We start from the raw sequence: 16,242 nt of genomic DNA on the forward strand, positions 1-16,242 counted from the left end.
TAGGGAGGAGGGGTGAATTAAAAGGAAGCATATAGGCATGCCCTAAATTAGGTAAATCCTGAAGGGACAAATCTTTAATTTCATAGGAAGGAAAAGAAAGAAAAACACTGATAAGTAGGGGTGACTGCAAGGAACCTCTGATAAATTTACGAAGAATCCCAAGATTCGCTGAGCCACATTTTGAAAATCAGTGCAAGTTGAGTATCCCTTATCTGGAAATCTGATATCCAAAATGATCAGGAATCCAAAACTTTATGAGTGCCTACTAGGGTTGCCAAGTACCCAGTGGTGGCAGGCACCGAACAGCTGAGGGTTGGCAGGCAAGCATGCACGCGCATCTGCACACCGCGGCACGTTGCTTCTGGTTTACACCTGGAAGTGCTGCATCACAACAGGCCTTTTACCACTCAAACTCCCAGTTTGAGTGGTAAAAGGAGTGGTAAAAGGCCTCTTGTGATGTAGCACTTCCGGTGTAAACCGGAAGTGATGAGATCACATCAGCGCAGCTGTGCGCATGTGATCTATGCCTCAGCTCTGCCACAAAAACCTCCCGCTGGAGGACAAGGGAGACCTGGCAAACCTAGTGCCTACAAAGGGTAATAAAATGGCACGTGTGCAGGCCAATTGTGCCAACAGCAGGCTCCCCACACACATGCACAAAATATGTAAATATTCCCAAATCCCAAAAAACTGAAACACTTCTGGTCCCAAGCATTTTGGATAAGGGATCAGCAATGCTGATTCTGTGACCTTAGGCAGATGATGGGAGGGAGGGCATCTTGACCATCTTCTGGTCACTAGGTATGGGGGGGGGAGGTAGTTGTGAATTTCCTGCATTGTGCAGGGGGTTGGACTTGATGACCCTGGTGGTCCCTTCCAACTCTATGATTCTATGATCCTCAACCTGTACCTGCTTCTTGTTCAGATACTTGAAACTGACTATTTCTCATCTCCAGTTCTACGTATGATCCCAAGGCCCACCTGCCCATTCTTATTACTCTGGGCATATCGCAGTCTATGACATATTCCCACATACATTTTAGCAATGGGACTTGGAGACAGTATAAAGCGTGATGATTCATGCCACGGTTTTCTGATTCGGTAAACACAGGTGTCCTCATCTTCCATAAATGTGACTATGAATTTTTAATAAGTTAGAAATCACAGAGATATTAATTGAATAACTCTGCCGGGTCACAACTTAAAGGACAGAACCCTAATAATTAAGGATAAGCAAACTGCTCTAGAATGAAAAAGCTAACGTGCAAAGTGCTACATCTAAACATCTGAAGATGTACATAGAAGTTTAGGTATGCTTGCATGACCCTCCAGTGTCAGGGACTAAAACATCTGCAATTTAACAAGGTTCTTCTGTGTTCACTCCTCTGTTTCAATCACTCATATTCAACTTCCATTTGTAATATATTTCCCCTGAGATCCGTTGAACAGGTTGTACACAATGGCAACAGCAGTGACACTTGCAGACATGTTCTGCCTCCTGATATATCAAGTCCTGTGAACTGACAAAATCAATACCCTCTCTGCAGGTGATCTTCAGGGCAAATCCTAAAGATGTTTGGTTGGGCACTTTAAAGAATCCCTCAAATATCTGGAGTGTTATCTCCACTAAGCCCTTCCAGCCGTACAAAAGACAAAGGACAAGTCGTACGACTCACTCATCGTAGTAAATAATTTTGTAGCACTTCTTATTACTCTGTAATTTTATAGCGCCTAAGTTTATCGCATACATAATAGGTAGATGTGTGTTGTCATTAAAGAGTTTTTAGGAAATGCTGCAATAAAGGAACTTGGCAGATAATTAAATGAAAGCTGAAGCCCTCTGTTTACCATCACATAGGCAACAGTGGATGCATTGCCATTAGTAAGCAGCGCCCCAGGAAAACAAGTAATGAAGAACAGTTGGTCCCAAGGTTAAAGTGTGTGTGTGGGGGGGGGGGGTCAAAGCTACAGCAAGAATGGACTTTGCATAGTTTGGCAAATTAACCAGGATGTCATGACCCGCTCTGAGCCCGGCTTGCCGGGAATGAGGGCAGGATAGAGATGCAATGAATAAATAAAATAGTTCATATGTTCTTAGATTCAAACTCATTTTAAAAATCCGATGCTTACTTTCTAGCCTTTACTCAATCAATTAATCAATCATACGATTATGCAATCATGGGCAATTGACTGAGAAAAACACCAGGCGACCAAGCAAGTGGTAAACTGGCCTACATGAGCCTTAAACAATCAGTTGATGAAGTGGACTGGTTAAGGGTATGGGTCAGCAGAGACCAGGATACTGACTCAGATGAAAAGGTGCCCCAAAGTGCCCAGCGATAGGGCTATCTGTTGGGTCTTAGATAGCGAGATTCGTTACATGTCAGACAGTCAAAGGGTTAATTAGCCAAATGGTCAGGAAGAGCAGATCACCATTGCTTCCATGTCATATGGTCACGTAGGCAAAGTAATCTGCATTTTACTGCTTTGGTATATCCTTTGTTTGAAAGAGAAACTGTATCTCAGTTACTTGTAAATTACCAACCTGCAAGCATGGAGGAGCACATTCTCCCTGTGAGAATGGCTACTCGTGAGTAAGCGTAGTAACTGCTAAAGGAGTTTAGCAAGTCTAGGAAACTTAGAGATGTAGGATGTTTATTGTTTAATCCATGTACCCTACCCTTGAGATTAGTTAGTAAAGAATTGATTTGATTAAGAAATGAGTTTCAGATCCTAACACTATAGACCTGCCAGTCAGTCATGCACTCCAGCACAAGTACCAAACCAAGATGCAGTAGCCAGCGTGGTGTAGCCAGCGTGGTGTAGTGGTTAAGAGCAGTGGTTTGGAGTAGTGGACTCTGATCTGGAGAACCGGGTTTGATTCCCCACTCCTCCGCATGAGCAGCGAAGGCTAATCTGGTGAACTGGATTTGTTTCCCCACTCCTACACACGAAGCCAGCTGGGTGACCTTGGGCAAGTTACACTCTCTCAGCCTCACCTACCTCACAGGGTGACTGTTGTGGGGAGGGGAAGGGGAAGTGATTGTAAGCCGGTTCGTGTCTCCCTTAAGTGGTAGAGAAAGTCGGCATATAAAAACCAACTCTTCTTCTCCTAGCTAAAATAATCCTGAAATAATCCCAAATGCAAGTCACTGCAAGTCACCTTTGCCCAAGATGGCATCACTTGAGCTCGGACCTTGGACCTGAGGAGCCAGGAGCCTTTCTCCTGCCCTTGCTCACTAGAAACAATATTACATTTGCTCATTATTAACAGAACAGCAACAGATTACAAGATTGCAAGCAAGGTGTCTGTTCTTTTAAAGATCTATATTCCACATTGCACTGACTCTGTATTCATTTCATTTAAAGATTTATATTCCACATTGCACCAATTCTGCATTCATTCTACTGGTTACGAAACAATTACCAAGTTCAATCCACAGTATTGGTTATCACCTACAAGGCCCTACATGGCTTTGGACTTCCAGGACTGCCTCTCCTGTTATGATCTGCCATGACAGCTTCCTTGATCTGAGCAAAGTCTTCTGAAGGTGCCACTTGGAAAATGAATAAAATGATAGCTGCCCATACATATGCATTCTCTGTGGTTGCTCTCGCCTTGTGGAATGGCCTGCCTAAGGAGGTCAGGAAGGCTCCCACATTTTTTGTAATCCTAGTCCTATTATGTATGGACAGTAGATTCAATACAGAAAAAAAGGAAATACTCCTTTATACAGAGAGTGATTAAAATGTGGAATTCACTGCCAGAGGATGACTACAGGCATAGACAGCTTTAAAAGAGGATTAGGCAGATTCATAGAGGATAGGTGTATCAATGGCTACTAGCCATGGTGACTGAAGGGAACTTCCATGTTCAAAGGCAGTCAACCTGTGAATCCCAGTATCAGGAGGCAACTTCAGGGGGAGGCCTTGGCCTCTATGCCCTGTTGTTGGACCTCCAGAGGAAGTGATTGGCCAGGGATTGGCCAATGGCCACAGTGTGAAACAGGATGCTGGACTAGATGGACCACTGGTCTGATCCAGCAGGGCTCTTCTTATGTTCTCATGCATTTTATTTGGATGACTTATGATACCTGGTTCCATTGTTTTTATATTTTGTAATCTGCCTTGAGTCTCAGTGAGAAAGGGTGAACAATAAATAAATAAATAAATAAATAAATAAATAAATAAATACTATAGAGCTGAGGCCAGTATGCAATAAGAGAGTTCAGTTTGACTCTGGAATTTGTTATACCAAATCACTTGCTACTTCCCATTCCTTGTTTCATGACTTACAATCCTGACTCAGGTCAGTGGATTTAGAAGGGTGCAACTCTGTTTAGGTTGGCACAGTGCTTCGGGCAGCGCCTCCAAAGCTGTTCCCTGGCTGCCGAAAGGCTTTTTATTTTTTTAAATGGGGCATTTTGCACCACTGAGAACAGTGAGGCTGCACCAGCAAAAAAGCTGGCACAGCAACACTGTTCTCCCCATTAGTGTACTGGGCCAAAAGGAGACAGGAAGCTGCCTACTGGCAGCTCCGCCCCTCGGCATGCCCTAAGAATGCCCCCCAGGACGCTGGCGTGGGGCTTTGTACCGGTGGGACACCAGTGCAAGGCCCAACCAACATTCCTGGGTGGTGCTGCAAGAGACTGGTGTCTGGGTCCCCCCGCCAGCATTGATGCCAACCTAAATCCTCATATTTAGGATGAAGCTGAAAAGAAGATTCCAAAGAAGAGAGCCACAGAGTGGTGTACTAGTTAGAGAGTCAGGCTGGCATCTGGGAGACCTGTGTTTAAATCCCCACTCTGAGAAGCTCACTGGGTGACCCTGGGCCAGTCACTCACTCTCTTCCTAACCTACCTCACAGGGTTGTTATTGTGAGGATAATATGGAGGAGGGGAGAACAAGGCTGTCAGCCACTTTGAGTCCCCATGGGAAATAAAAGCGAAGCATAAATATCTAAATAAGTAAGACCCTGAAGTCCAACCGAAACAAGTTGCACTTTCTTCAGGAACTGGCATCTCTGCCCTGGACACATCGTTTAATGTAGCTAATCGGAATACAGCACACCTTCCATGCTTCAGATCGCTCAGTGCTTGCAGTTTGTTTTCAGGAAAGGCATCAGCCTATGAGAAGGTGGTTTCGCACCAGAGCAGAGAAGCACATCGTTCTCCAGTTGCGCCGGATCTTCCTTTCCATCTGCGGAGCACCCTCATTAGCTCAGCGACTGTGTTCACCTAATGCTGCAGCTGCTGTCAGACTCTTCGCAAACGCGAAACCAAAAGACATAGAAAATGCTAATTACTCCCCCAAACTATGTAGAACTTTTAATGCCTCTCTGAACCCATCTGTCTGCGTACCAGCCCTCTCCTCTCACCTCCATTCACCCTGTGCAGTCTCTCAGCCTCCCTCGTTTTGCCTTAACTAAAATGACATCACTTTGTGTGGTGGGTAAAGACTGATGGTTTTTCATTTAGGTCCTTTGGGTGTTACTTTAAAAAACAACAACAGTGGCATTAAAAAAACAGAACAGGTGTGCATTCTCTCACACACGTCTATCCCTGCCCCTCTAAAAACAAGAATTCTCCATCTTGCTTGATAATCTATAATTTGTTTACCCCCTACTTAGGCCCCCTTTGATACACCGATATGTCATAATATAAATCTTTGGTATAGCATTTATGATAATGTGTTCTCTTCTGGTGGCCCCATTTTGATATCAAAGAGTGAAAAAAGAACACGAACTAGGCAACTAAAATGCTTACGGGGCTGGAACACTTTGCTATAAGGAAAGACAAAAAAAATGACAGAGGTTTATAGATTTCTGAACCCTATAGAAAGATAATATGGTTTTTCCTTTTCTCAGAATATTAGAACTTGAGGTTATCCAATGAAGCTGGTTTCAGATACGTTCAGGACAGACTAATGAAAGTACTACTTTTTACAACAAATAATTAATGTACAGAATTCAGTGTCTCCAAATTAAGTGATGATCACAAATTACCGTATATACCCGTGTATAAGCCGACCCGCGTATAAGCCGAGGTGCCTAATTTCTCCCCAAAAATGGGGAAAAATTAGGCACCCGCGTATAAGCCGACGGTCGGCTTATAACCCCTCCCCCCCCCCCGCAGACTTACCTGACCGGGCTCCCGGGAGCAAGCGGCGCGGCCCTGGTGGCGGCGGTGGTGCACCCGGCAGGGGCTGGGGCAGCCTCCCTGCAGTTGCAGGAGGCCGCCCCAGGCCGCTCCCGGCCCCAGGAAGCGGCGGGGCGGCCGGGCGGGGGCCGGGGCAGCCTCTGCGCAGCCGCAGGAGGCCGCCCCAGACCCCAGGAAGCGGCAGCGTGGCCGGGCGGGGGCCGGGGCAGCCTCTGCACAGCCGCAGGAGGCAGCCCCAGGCCCAGGAAGCGGCGGCGCAGCCGGGCGGGGGCCGGGGCAGCCTCTGCGCAGCCGCAGGAGGCCGCCCCAGGCCCCAGGAAGCGGCGGCGCGGCCGAGCAGGGGCCGGGGCAGCCTCTGCACAGCCGCAGGAGGCCGCCCCAGGCCGCTCCCGGCCCCAGGTAGCGGTGGCGCGGCCGGGCGGGGGCCGGGGCAGCCTCCGTGCAGCTGCAGGAGGCCGCTCCCGGCGGCAGGAAACGACGCGGGCCCAGCGGCGGCGGCGGTAAGTTCCCCCCTCCCTCCTCCCTCCTCCCTCTACCGTATTGACCCGCGTATAAGCCGAGGCCGGCTTTTTCAGCCCTTTTTTTGGGCTGAAAAACTCGGCTTATACGCGAGTATATACGGTAAGACAGCATTGGGAAAAAAGGATTAAGCAAATCCACAGAGGACAGACTCATGACTACTGTCCATGGCTAATTCATTACCATCCTGGCAGAGACAGTACACTTGTAATACCAGACTGGACACATGCAGTGGAGGACGGCCAGCACCTTCTTGCCCTTCTTGTGTGCTTCCAAAAGCATTTGGCAGACCACCTTTGGAAACAGATGGGCTACATGGACCTTGTTGGTCTGATAGAGAAAGGTAATTCTGTATTTATTGCTTAATAAACCAGCTTTTAAATACTGAATGTATGTGAGCTTGCTACTGTGCATGCCTTGATTTTTTAACATGATGCCACCATGACAACTGTGCTTTAAGCAACTTAAGGTTATTGAAATGTCCAAAGAAGTATGCCAAGTGGTTAATCCCTTAGGCTACGTTCCTGTGCCTAGTTATGGATGCATAAACATCTTCAATAGAACAAGAATAAGAACCTGGGTGCACAACTGTTAGCTAAATATTTAGCCTTAAATAATACTGGAGGTTTCACAAAACTAAAAAGAAAAAGATGGAGTAATAGTTCTTCTAGGTAATTGATTAATCTATTCTGTGTTTTGATTAAGATCTCCTGGATTCTTTACCCCCTCTGATCTTACTGGAGGATGTATACTATAGAAGTAAACTGGTTGTTTCTTTCACCTCAGGAAATCCTAGGAACTCAAGTTTTATGTGGTGACTAGGATTCTCTTACAAAATTTTCATTGCTTTCAGTTAATTGTAATTCCAAGGATTGTCTGAGGGGAAACATTAAATGGTAATATAAAACTAATACAATATTGCAGGGAAGCTAAGGGATCTCAGCACTTGGTAGGAAAGATTCCATGTAATGTGGAGGTCAACCTGTCCATCTAGCTCGCGCTTGCTGCAATGCTAGCTTTACAGAAACATGGCAAAACAGTCTCTTAGTAGCTTTTCCCTCTGGATAAGGTTAGATCATCAACAAAACAGGGAGTCAGGTTCCACTGCTTAAACTGGGAGCCCTGTGTATCAGACAGTGGCTCCCATGTACCACCTGGGCTGCTAGTCAGAGGAGTATCCATGTGGCATATGCATGTAAACATATATAAACATCCCACCACTACTGCCTTGTCTTGATTTGAATAACTCATTGACTCCCAGTCTTCAGCCTGACACCGGCCTCCAGTTTTAAGCCAGCCCATTTGCCTCTTAGCAAGGTCCACACATATCCTTGACACCTGCAGACAGAAATAACACCAAGGGGTGCTAACTTGGCAAGTATCATGAAGGCATCTTCCATGTTGCCTTTCTCTAATATGCAACACAGGCCAATGAACTCAGTCATAGCACACAAAGGCCTAACTGAAATGTTCACTGATTGAGATGTTCCAGTCCTTTAAAAAAAAAAAAAAACTCTCAATGTTATTGGTGTGAACTTTCTGGCCCCTTTCAAGCTGCCCTTATAATCTGTTTGAGCAGCCGGATGCTAACGGATTTTTTTGTGTCAATTCAGACACAACTGTTTTGGCTCCCGGCTACGAACGGATTTTTTAATCTGTTCAGACAAAGCCGCCTGCTTCCCATTGGTATCACAGGGCACAGCCATTTTTTTTTTTATGAAAACGGCTTTCTTCTATTTTTCAGTTCTTCTTTGTGCTTCTGAATCACTTCAATGTGCTGTTTGAACTATCTGGAGCACTTCTGAAAGGAGGACTGCTGTTCCCCCGCACCCACCCATTGCATTTTCCCACAGCGTGTGCTTTTTCACCATTTCTCAGTCCAATTCATCCCAATGCTGGTGATATAGCAATTCAGTACTATGGCTCTATAGAGTTATAGCACAAATCTCAGAACGTTTAAAAAAAAGCTGAGAAAAAGCGTGCCACAGGATAAGGAGGGGGGAAAATAGTGGTGCTGTTTGAAATGGCCAGAGTGCTTTAGAGATACCTCGTAGATGGATTAAAATGAATTGTATAAATTGCCTGTCCCTGTATCGCTTTACTCAGGAACAAGCCAACAATGGATGACATCTGGTTTAGAATGGTAATCTGAAAGGGGCCTCTGAGTACAGAAGTTCACTTTCAACCTCCCCTGCTCAAAGTGCAACAGTACCATTACTTAGAAGAACAAGCTGGGAAGGCCCAGTAGCTCTCACAGAAGTACTGCATCCCACTGAGGTCCCTGTCTTCCCCAGGCTCCATCCCCAAATCTCCAGCAATTTCCCATCCTGGATCTGGCAACCGTACCCCCCATTCCCCACCTGCGGCCATGAGGGACCTGGCAACCCTACTTGGACTGGTGGACTGGAGAATGTCAACTGTCTAGTTCAGGGTGGCTCCCATAATTCTATCTACCATATTTTGAGAGGAAGGCAGAATTCACTTCAATAGTTCTGTCCATTTTGTATGTGTTTTGTCTTTAGACACACTATAAAATTATCAGAAAAGAGGGGAGAAAGGAGATCAGCCTGGGGTTCTGCCTATGGTTCAGAAAGACCCCCCCCCTCTTGATATTATCACTACATTTGCCACAAGAAAAAAAAGAAATTGGAAAATTCCATTTTCTTCACTAAAAGGGCCTTGTGCCAACTGTTTGGTTTGATTGTGTATGTGTTTTAAACTCTCAGTTCATTCTGAGCACGACACCAGGCACAATATGGGGATGACAATTAATGGGACCGTCTGGAATTTGAACAGTGTATAGATCAAATGTCTTGCATTTGCTAAACTTCTTCTCATTTGGCCAAGAATAGATGTGTCTTGGCTGCCTGCACCTGCAATAATTGTGCCTCATATATCCCCAATCAGACACCTTTAAGTGAACAGTCAGAACAGACAATGAGGAAATGGTGGTGTGACATCCACTGTACCCAGGAAAGCTCTGTCTGTCTCTTGCAGATTTGCCCTTGGCATAGGTCCTCCTTGATTAAGTTGGATGACACACCCAGAGAGAGATCTGGGTTATTAGAGGAACAATGCATAGAAAGGTACAAAGTGCACTTTCTTGTCCATCATGGGCCTGCATTAAAACAATTCCTGCATGCTTCTACAAAGACGGCCATTGAATTGTTTGAGACTATTGCAAATAACTGCATTCCCTGCTTCCAGGGGTTCCCAATTTATGGAAAATTAGCACAGGGGACAAGGATGTCTATTGTACCGATCCCATCTACTGAGCAATCCATGACTGGAACCTATTATTATAAGTTAATCATTATTTCCAAGTTTAGTGTGAGAAACATGGATTTTCTTCAAACAGAAAATAACCTTACCACAATGGTCCATATCAGATCATATGTTTGTCACTATTCTCTCTCTGTGTGAGAGAGCACCAAGAACATGACTTCCTATTAGGTCTGCCAATCCTCTGGTGGTGGAAGGGCATCCCACGCTCTAAGCTCCTGTCACCCACCGCTGCTCTAAACTGACAGTGTTGCCAGCGTTGCTGTGGAAATGATGGAAGGTAGCCCTAGGGATTACTGGAAACTCTATGGTCATGCTGGTACTCCCCCCTTCACATGACCCATCCCCAATCCTCCTGGCAGTTGCAACTGTACTTCCCATCCTGCCCACTGAGCACACCTATCCAAACTTGTACTGGGATAGGTTACCACTATTAGATTGAGCCACAGTTCTGAGGTGCAAGATTGTCAAGTAAGGTGCATTTGGGCTAAGCTAATGCTCAGGCTTGCCTGATCTTGTCAGATCTCAGAAACGAAGCAGGGTTGGCCCTGGTTAGTATTTGGATGGGAGACCACCAAGGATTACCAGGGTTGCTACGCAGAGGCAGGCAATGGCAAACAAACCGCCTCTGAACATCTCTTCCTTGAAAACCCTACAGGGTCATCGTAAGTCAGCTGCAACTGGATGGCAAAAATAAGGCATAAAGTGCAGCTCAGCACACAAGATCTCTCAAGCATCTGGACTTACCCCGCTCACATGTTCTCCCCCAGTAGCCAGTCCCGGTACAGTCACAGATGAAGCGATTCCAGCCATCCTTACAGACAGCGTTGTTCTTACAGGGGTAGCTGTCACAGTGCTTGGTGTTCAGCCGCGAGCAGGAAGATTTGACCCCGGCAGCATTCTGCTGCTCTGCCAGCTGCCGGATGTTCTTGCTCCTCCCATCGATGAAGAGGTCTCGGATGCAGCCCACATAGCCATAATTCAGCATGGCAGTCCAGAGTTCAGTCGGAAGCACGAGGCCTGCCCGATTTTCAGGCAGGCCCCCCAGGTACATGTCCCCTTCTAGATCCAGAATTTCGCTCTCTCCGCTAGCAGTGAATGGTGTCCGTCTGCTGTTCACTGATATGGTACCTGAAGGAAGGAAGAAGAAATAATATCAACCAACTGTCCCAAATGTAATACAAGTCATGTTTTTTGTGGTCTGAATCCTGGTGAAAGGTGACGACTTTGTAACAGACCAACAAGGAGTTCAGAGAATATAAAGCCACGACAGGGAGAGCTTGTCCTACAGGACTTTACTGCCCTCTACCAAACCACTCAGACAGTGTATTCACAGAATCATAAAACTGATAGACTAGAAGACATATGAAGGACATCCAACCCAGTCCTCTGTGGTGATGCAGGAACTTCAAAAGGCTATTTTTACTGCAGTGTGGCAGTTTGGTGCAGGAAGGTTTGGGAAGAAGGACAAACTGTATCTCTTCAATCAGGAAAGGTGTGGTGCAGAACAACCCTGCCGCTGGAGGTTTTGTCAATACGTGAGCTCATGCTACGAATGCACCAGTCTGCATTTGGTGATGACTTAGACGCTAGCTCTCCTCTCTGTAATTATACAACACTTGGTAACAACCACAGCACACTGCTACACGATTGCCCCAAAGATTTTAATAGTTTGAATGCTGTTTCAGTATTGGTCTGTACCAGAGAAGAACGCATGCCGTAATTATTTAATTACAGTGTGTCACAAAGAATATTAGAGAAAGCTCGGGTTCATGGCTCAGTGGTATAGTACATTACATGCATAAGCCCCCCAGGTTGAATCCTCAAGGTAAAGGACCTCAGGTAGCAGGGAAGGGAATGACCTTGAAGACTCATAGTAGAGAGCATGAAAACCATACAAGTGGGGCAGCCATGTGGTCCAACCCAGTGGGCTTAACCATTATTTACCTACTTATTTATAACAATTGTATCCTGCCTTTCTGCCCGAGCACAGTTACTAAGGCAGCTAACAATTTAAACAGCATAATAAAAATACATCATGAACGCAGTTAAAAAACAGATTTAAAAATACATTTATAAAACAAAACAAATTAAAACATAATACATGAAGGAAGGACCATTGAGGGAGAGCCAAACAAAACAAAACCAAAGCCTTCACCTACTGGCGGAAGAGAGTGACACCCTTTCTTCTATGTCCTGCCTTGAGATCTCTGACATTAATAATGTACAATATTATACATTATACTCCCTGTAATAAGGATTCTCATTGCGAATTGTTCATTGATTTGTTCTGTAGGAACATTTTGCAAGACCAGTGATGGGTGAGTATCCTATATGCCCCCTGAATTTTCAGAGAAACCAAAAAATTTTTCAGTAAAACTAATTAAATCCCTCACATTTGGTATGTATGCACATGTGACAGGGCATTCACAGGGACCTAGCAACTGATTTATTCCTGTTGGGCTAGCAGTCATTTAAGTCCAGTTGTTCTTACATTGGCAGGAGGACTCAAAATGGTTTTAAAATGACAGGCTTATGTTATATACAGTTTTTGAATTAAACAAAATCTCATTCCATCCTAGATGACATGGGATGGGGTGTTGGCTATACAATAGTTTGTCCTGCTCTTCAGATATTTTTAAAGCTTCTGTGTTATGACATAGAGGAAAAGAAGGCTGTACTATTGCCAGTCTTTTTGACTCCTTACCTGATCTGCCATCTCTCTGGATATCAACATGGTACCATTCTCCATCGTTTGCTTTCCTCTGAGTGGCCTTCACTTTGACAGTTCCAGAGCCCATGTCAAGGAGAAGGTAGAGGTTCCCATCTAAGAGTTCCACAGCAAAAAAATCCACTTTGGTATTCTTCTGGCTCCGGGAATCCTTTCTCTCCTGGGGTTTGCCATGAGTAAAGAGTATGAGGCCATTAGGCTCTGTGGTGAGGAAGTCAAAGGAGATGGAACCCATTCGTTTAGTGTTCCATTTAGGCAGGCTAATGTAGGCCTCAGGTGTCTCAAAGTTGATGGGGTCCAGTGTGGCCACATTCTCACATGTGAACTTCACATCTCCATAGATTTTCATCTTTGTGTCACCAATCCTTGCCAAGCGAGACAGCTCCAGACGGATGTCATTATTCTTATAAACAACCTGTCAAGGACAAGGAAAAACACTATACGTCAAACCAGGAAATAATGCAAACTTTAGAAAGAAGCGCCTAAAGATGTTCTAAGGACTGGGGTGAAGCATATGAGACTCCATACTAGGACAGTACCTCTGAATAACAATTATTGATATTCCATGCCAGGTAGATATCACACACAGATGACAATAGATGTGAAAGTATCCTGTGTGAAGTTTTCTACAGACTTTGTTATGTTATACAATGTGCCAGGTATAATGCATGCCTGGAACAATGATGCTACCGTTGCACAGACACTAAATGTATTTATTTATTTTATTTACAAAATTTATAGCCTTTCTTCCCAATCAGGACTACTAGGCACATCTAACAATCAACAACAGAGCATTATCACTACAAATCATAAATCCAATTTAAACCAAAACTAAAATTAGGGTTGCCCCACCTTCCGGACTCCTGCTGCTGCTCAGTGAAGCAGCAGGATCAGAAGATTGGGGGAACCAGCGTGTGATGCTCTAGAGCTTTCACAAACCTCTATGGGGGATTCCTAGAGGGTTGTGCAATGTTATGACATCACTTTTGGTTATGAAACCTGTGCTGATGTCAAGGCATTGTGCTACTGCCATTCCCACATTCCCAGGGGTGGACAGCCAAGGGCTGGCAACTCTTAACTAAATACACAGACAAGTGTGGGACCCACAAAGACTTGCTGGATGCATCTCATTTCCCTTTCTGCCACTATTTCTTCTTGCCCTTCCCTAAAAAAACCCATAGTCTCTACCCCTTTCCTGCTTCCTTCTCTTCTTCCCACCCACCACCCAACCTACCTTTCTCTGAACCCCATCTTCAGCTTTCCCTCCTCCTAGCAGCCTCTCCTTGGAAAAATTCTGCTCAGTGCTGGCTGCCAGGCCCAGTTGCACAGCAGGAAACGTACAACAACTTGCAGGGAGGCATCTCACTTCCCTCTCTATTTCCTTTCCCACACTATTCCCTCTTTCCCTCCTCCTCGCAGCTCCCATACCCTTGCCTTTCCCTAGGTCCTTCTCTCCTTCCCACCCACCTTTTATCTGCTCCTCATTTGGGGCTAAATTTATTATTTATTTACACAGTATATATCCTGGTTTTCTCCACAAAATGGACCCAAAGTAGATTACATCATTCTTCTCTCCTCCATTTTATTCTCACAACAACTTGTGAGGTACGTTAGATTGAGAGTGTACGACTGGCCCATGGTCACCCAGCAAGCTTCCACAGCAGAGTGATGATTTGAAGCTACATCTCTGGAATCCTAGTCTGAAACTGTGGCTTTCAGGGTGTGGCTCCTGTTGAACTACAGCAAACAGCTAGGTCTGGGTGAGTCATGTAAGTTACGTGGTAACAAGTTGCCTAGTGGTTGCTGCTCAACCTGGCGCCAATGACTTCACCCTCAAAGACCAAAACACCCCTGCCTTTTCCTGACAGAAACCAAACTTTGGATTCTGCTGTGGTTGCCTAGCAACAAGCACTGAGGGCATCCATTTCTTAAAGCTACAGGTACTCCTTTTATCCTTTGGGAGGATTACCTCCTCTGATGTTTTTTTTTTTTTTTTAAGATTTCAGATTTTTTCTGCAACCTGGTACTTTTCTCAGGTTTGTAAAAACATCGGTCTTGTCTATCCATGGCCCCAATCCCTGGATTTAAGTATCTACAGATGAGGCCACATTGAGAATTAGATATATTGACAAGTGGGGACTCATGGGAAACTCACAGGAAATTTCTCTCACCAGTCCCTGCCTCTAGCTTCTGACACCCCCGGCCACTTTTCCCTACCCTTTTCTCTCCCTGCCACTTCTTCCTCCCATCCCCCATAACATCCCCCTCCTCCCCTTTTACCCCCAACATTGGTCCCCATCTCCCCCTTATCCTCCTGCTGCCCCATTTTTCCTCAATTTGATCTCTGCTCACCCACCCTTATGCCTACCCAGCCAACCTCTCCTCACCATGCTGTTTGCCCAACCTGCTCGTTATTCTGCCCACCCCCTCTCCTTGCCACTCTGCCCACCCATCCCTTGCATTGCCATTCTCCCCACCCACCCCCTCTTCTTGCCATTCTGTCTTTCCCACTTTACCACTCTGGCTGGCCAGCCTGCTTGCCATTCTGCCCACTGTTCTCCTCAAGAAGGATGCTCTTGTTGCTGCCTCTGTTGGCATTGCAGCTAGACACAGACCTGCTGGCACTTCAGTGCCCAATCCTACCGATTCTTGGCCTCTGACACTGCCATTATAGTGAGTGGCATTTTTGCCTTCAGAAAACAGGCGAGAAAGAGGGAGCCAGGAGAGGAGGAAGTTGCAACAGAGGTCTATTGTGTGCGCGCACACAGATAAATGTTCCTCTATTTTAGGTGGTCTAGGTTTCCAACTTTTTGCAAAAATAAAGTCTGTTGTTTGTACATAGTCCTGATCCACAGAGTTAAGTATCCACAGTTGGGGTCATGTTTACTATTAAATATATTGATGTATTACAGCTGTGCTCAAGAAATTTCATAATCAAGATGGAATCCTGCACATTGAAAAGGATAAGCCAGGGTATGTGCTTACTCCACTTTTCTTATGTATCTTGTGTATCATTCAGCTGTATGTTGCCACAACTTTGTTCACTCAAAACATTCCAAGCCCAACAACAAGAAAGTAAGCCTCCATACAAAATGGCTTGTGAGTGTATACATTTATGCAATCTAAAATTCCCAACATGCTTTGAAAAGGACAAGCTATTCAGTGTAAGAGGAATCTTTGAACTTGCTGCTGCAGTATGGAGGGGAAAGGGAATGAACTCACCCTTCCTGCCTCTTGTGTCAGTGGGAGCTCCCATAACCCCTGGGATCAACTTTCAAGGGGTTGGAAGGGAGTGTGGGGGGGACGACGACAAGGGATGATCCACAATCCTTGTATGAGCAGATCACTGGATCCAAATACCATACATTCTGCTTTTAATTGATATTTGTGCTATGCTTCAGCTCTTCCTGGTAGTTCTTGACTTCTAAAAATCCTAATGCACTGGCTATTGAATGTCCTATTTTGTTCATTGTGCTGACTCACTGTGTGTAATCTGCCTTGAGTCCCTGTGATAAAGGTGAACTATAGATAACATAAATAAAACACACACAC

The 16,242-nt window shown here is 45.3% G+C and overlaps 1 protein-coding gene across 3 annotated transcripts in view; it reads right to left on the minus strand.

The window, feature by feature from the left end:
- NRXN3 (neurexin 3) overlaps positions 1-16,242 on the minus strand; it is a 1,387,810-nt gene that overhangs the window by 1,013,299 nt on the left and 358,269 nt on the right. For all 3 annotated transcript variants that reach the window (XM_056852141.1, XM_056852140.1, XM_056852139.1), the window contains 2 exons: positions 12,667-13,105; positions 10,707-11,090 (listed from right to left, as the gene is read on the minus strand). In XM_056852141.1, the coding sequence (XP_056708119.1) occupies positions 10,707-11,090; positions 12,667-13,105 (823 nt within the window). The remainder of the gene's footprint in view (positions 1-10,706; positions 11,091-12,666; positions 13,106-16,242) is intronic.

This window comes from Euleptes europaea, chromosome 6 (assembly GCF_029931775.1).
Source record: "Euleptes europaea isolate rEulEur1 chromosome 6, rEulEur1.hap1, whole genome shotgun sequence".
NCBI classification, from domain to species: domain Eukaryota; kingdom Metazoa; phylum Chordata; class Lepidosauria; order Squamata; family Sphaerodactylidae; genus Euleptes; species Euleptes europaea.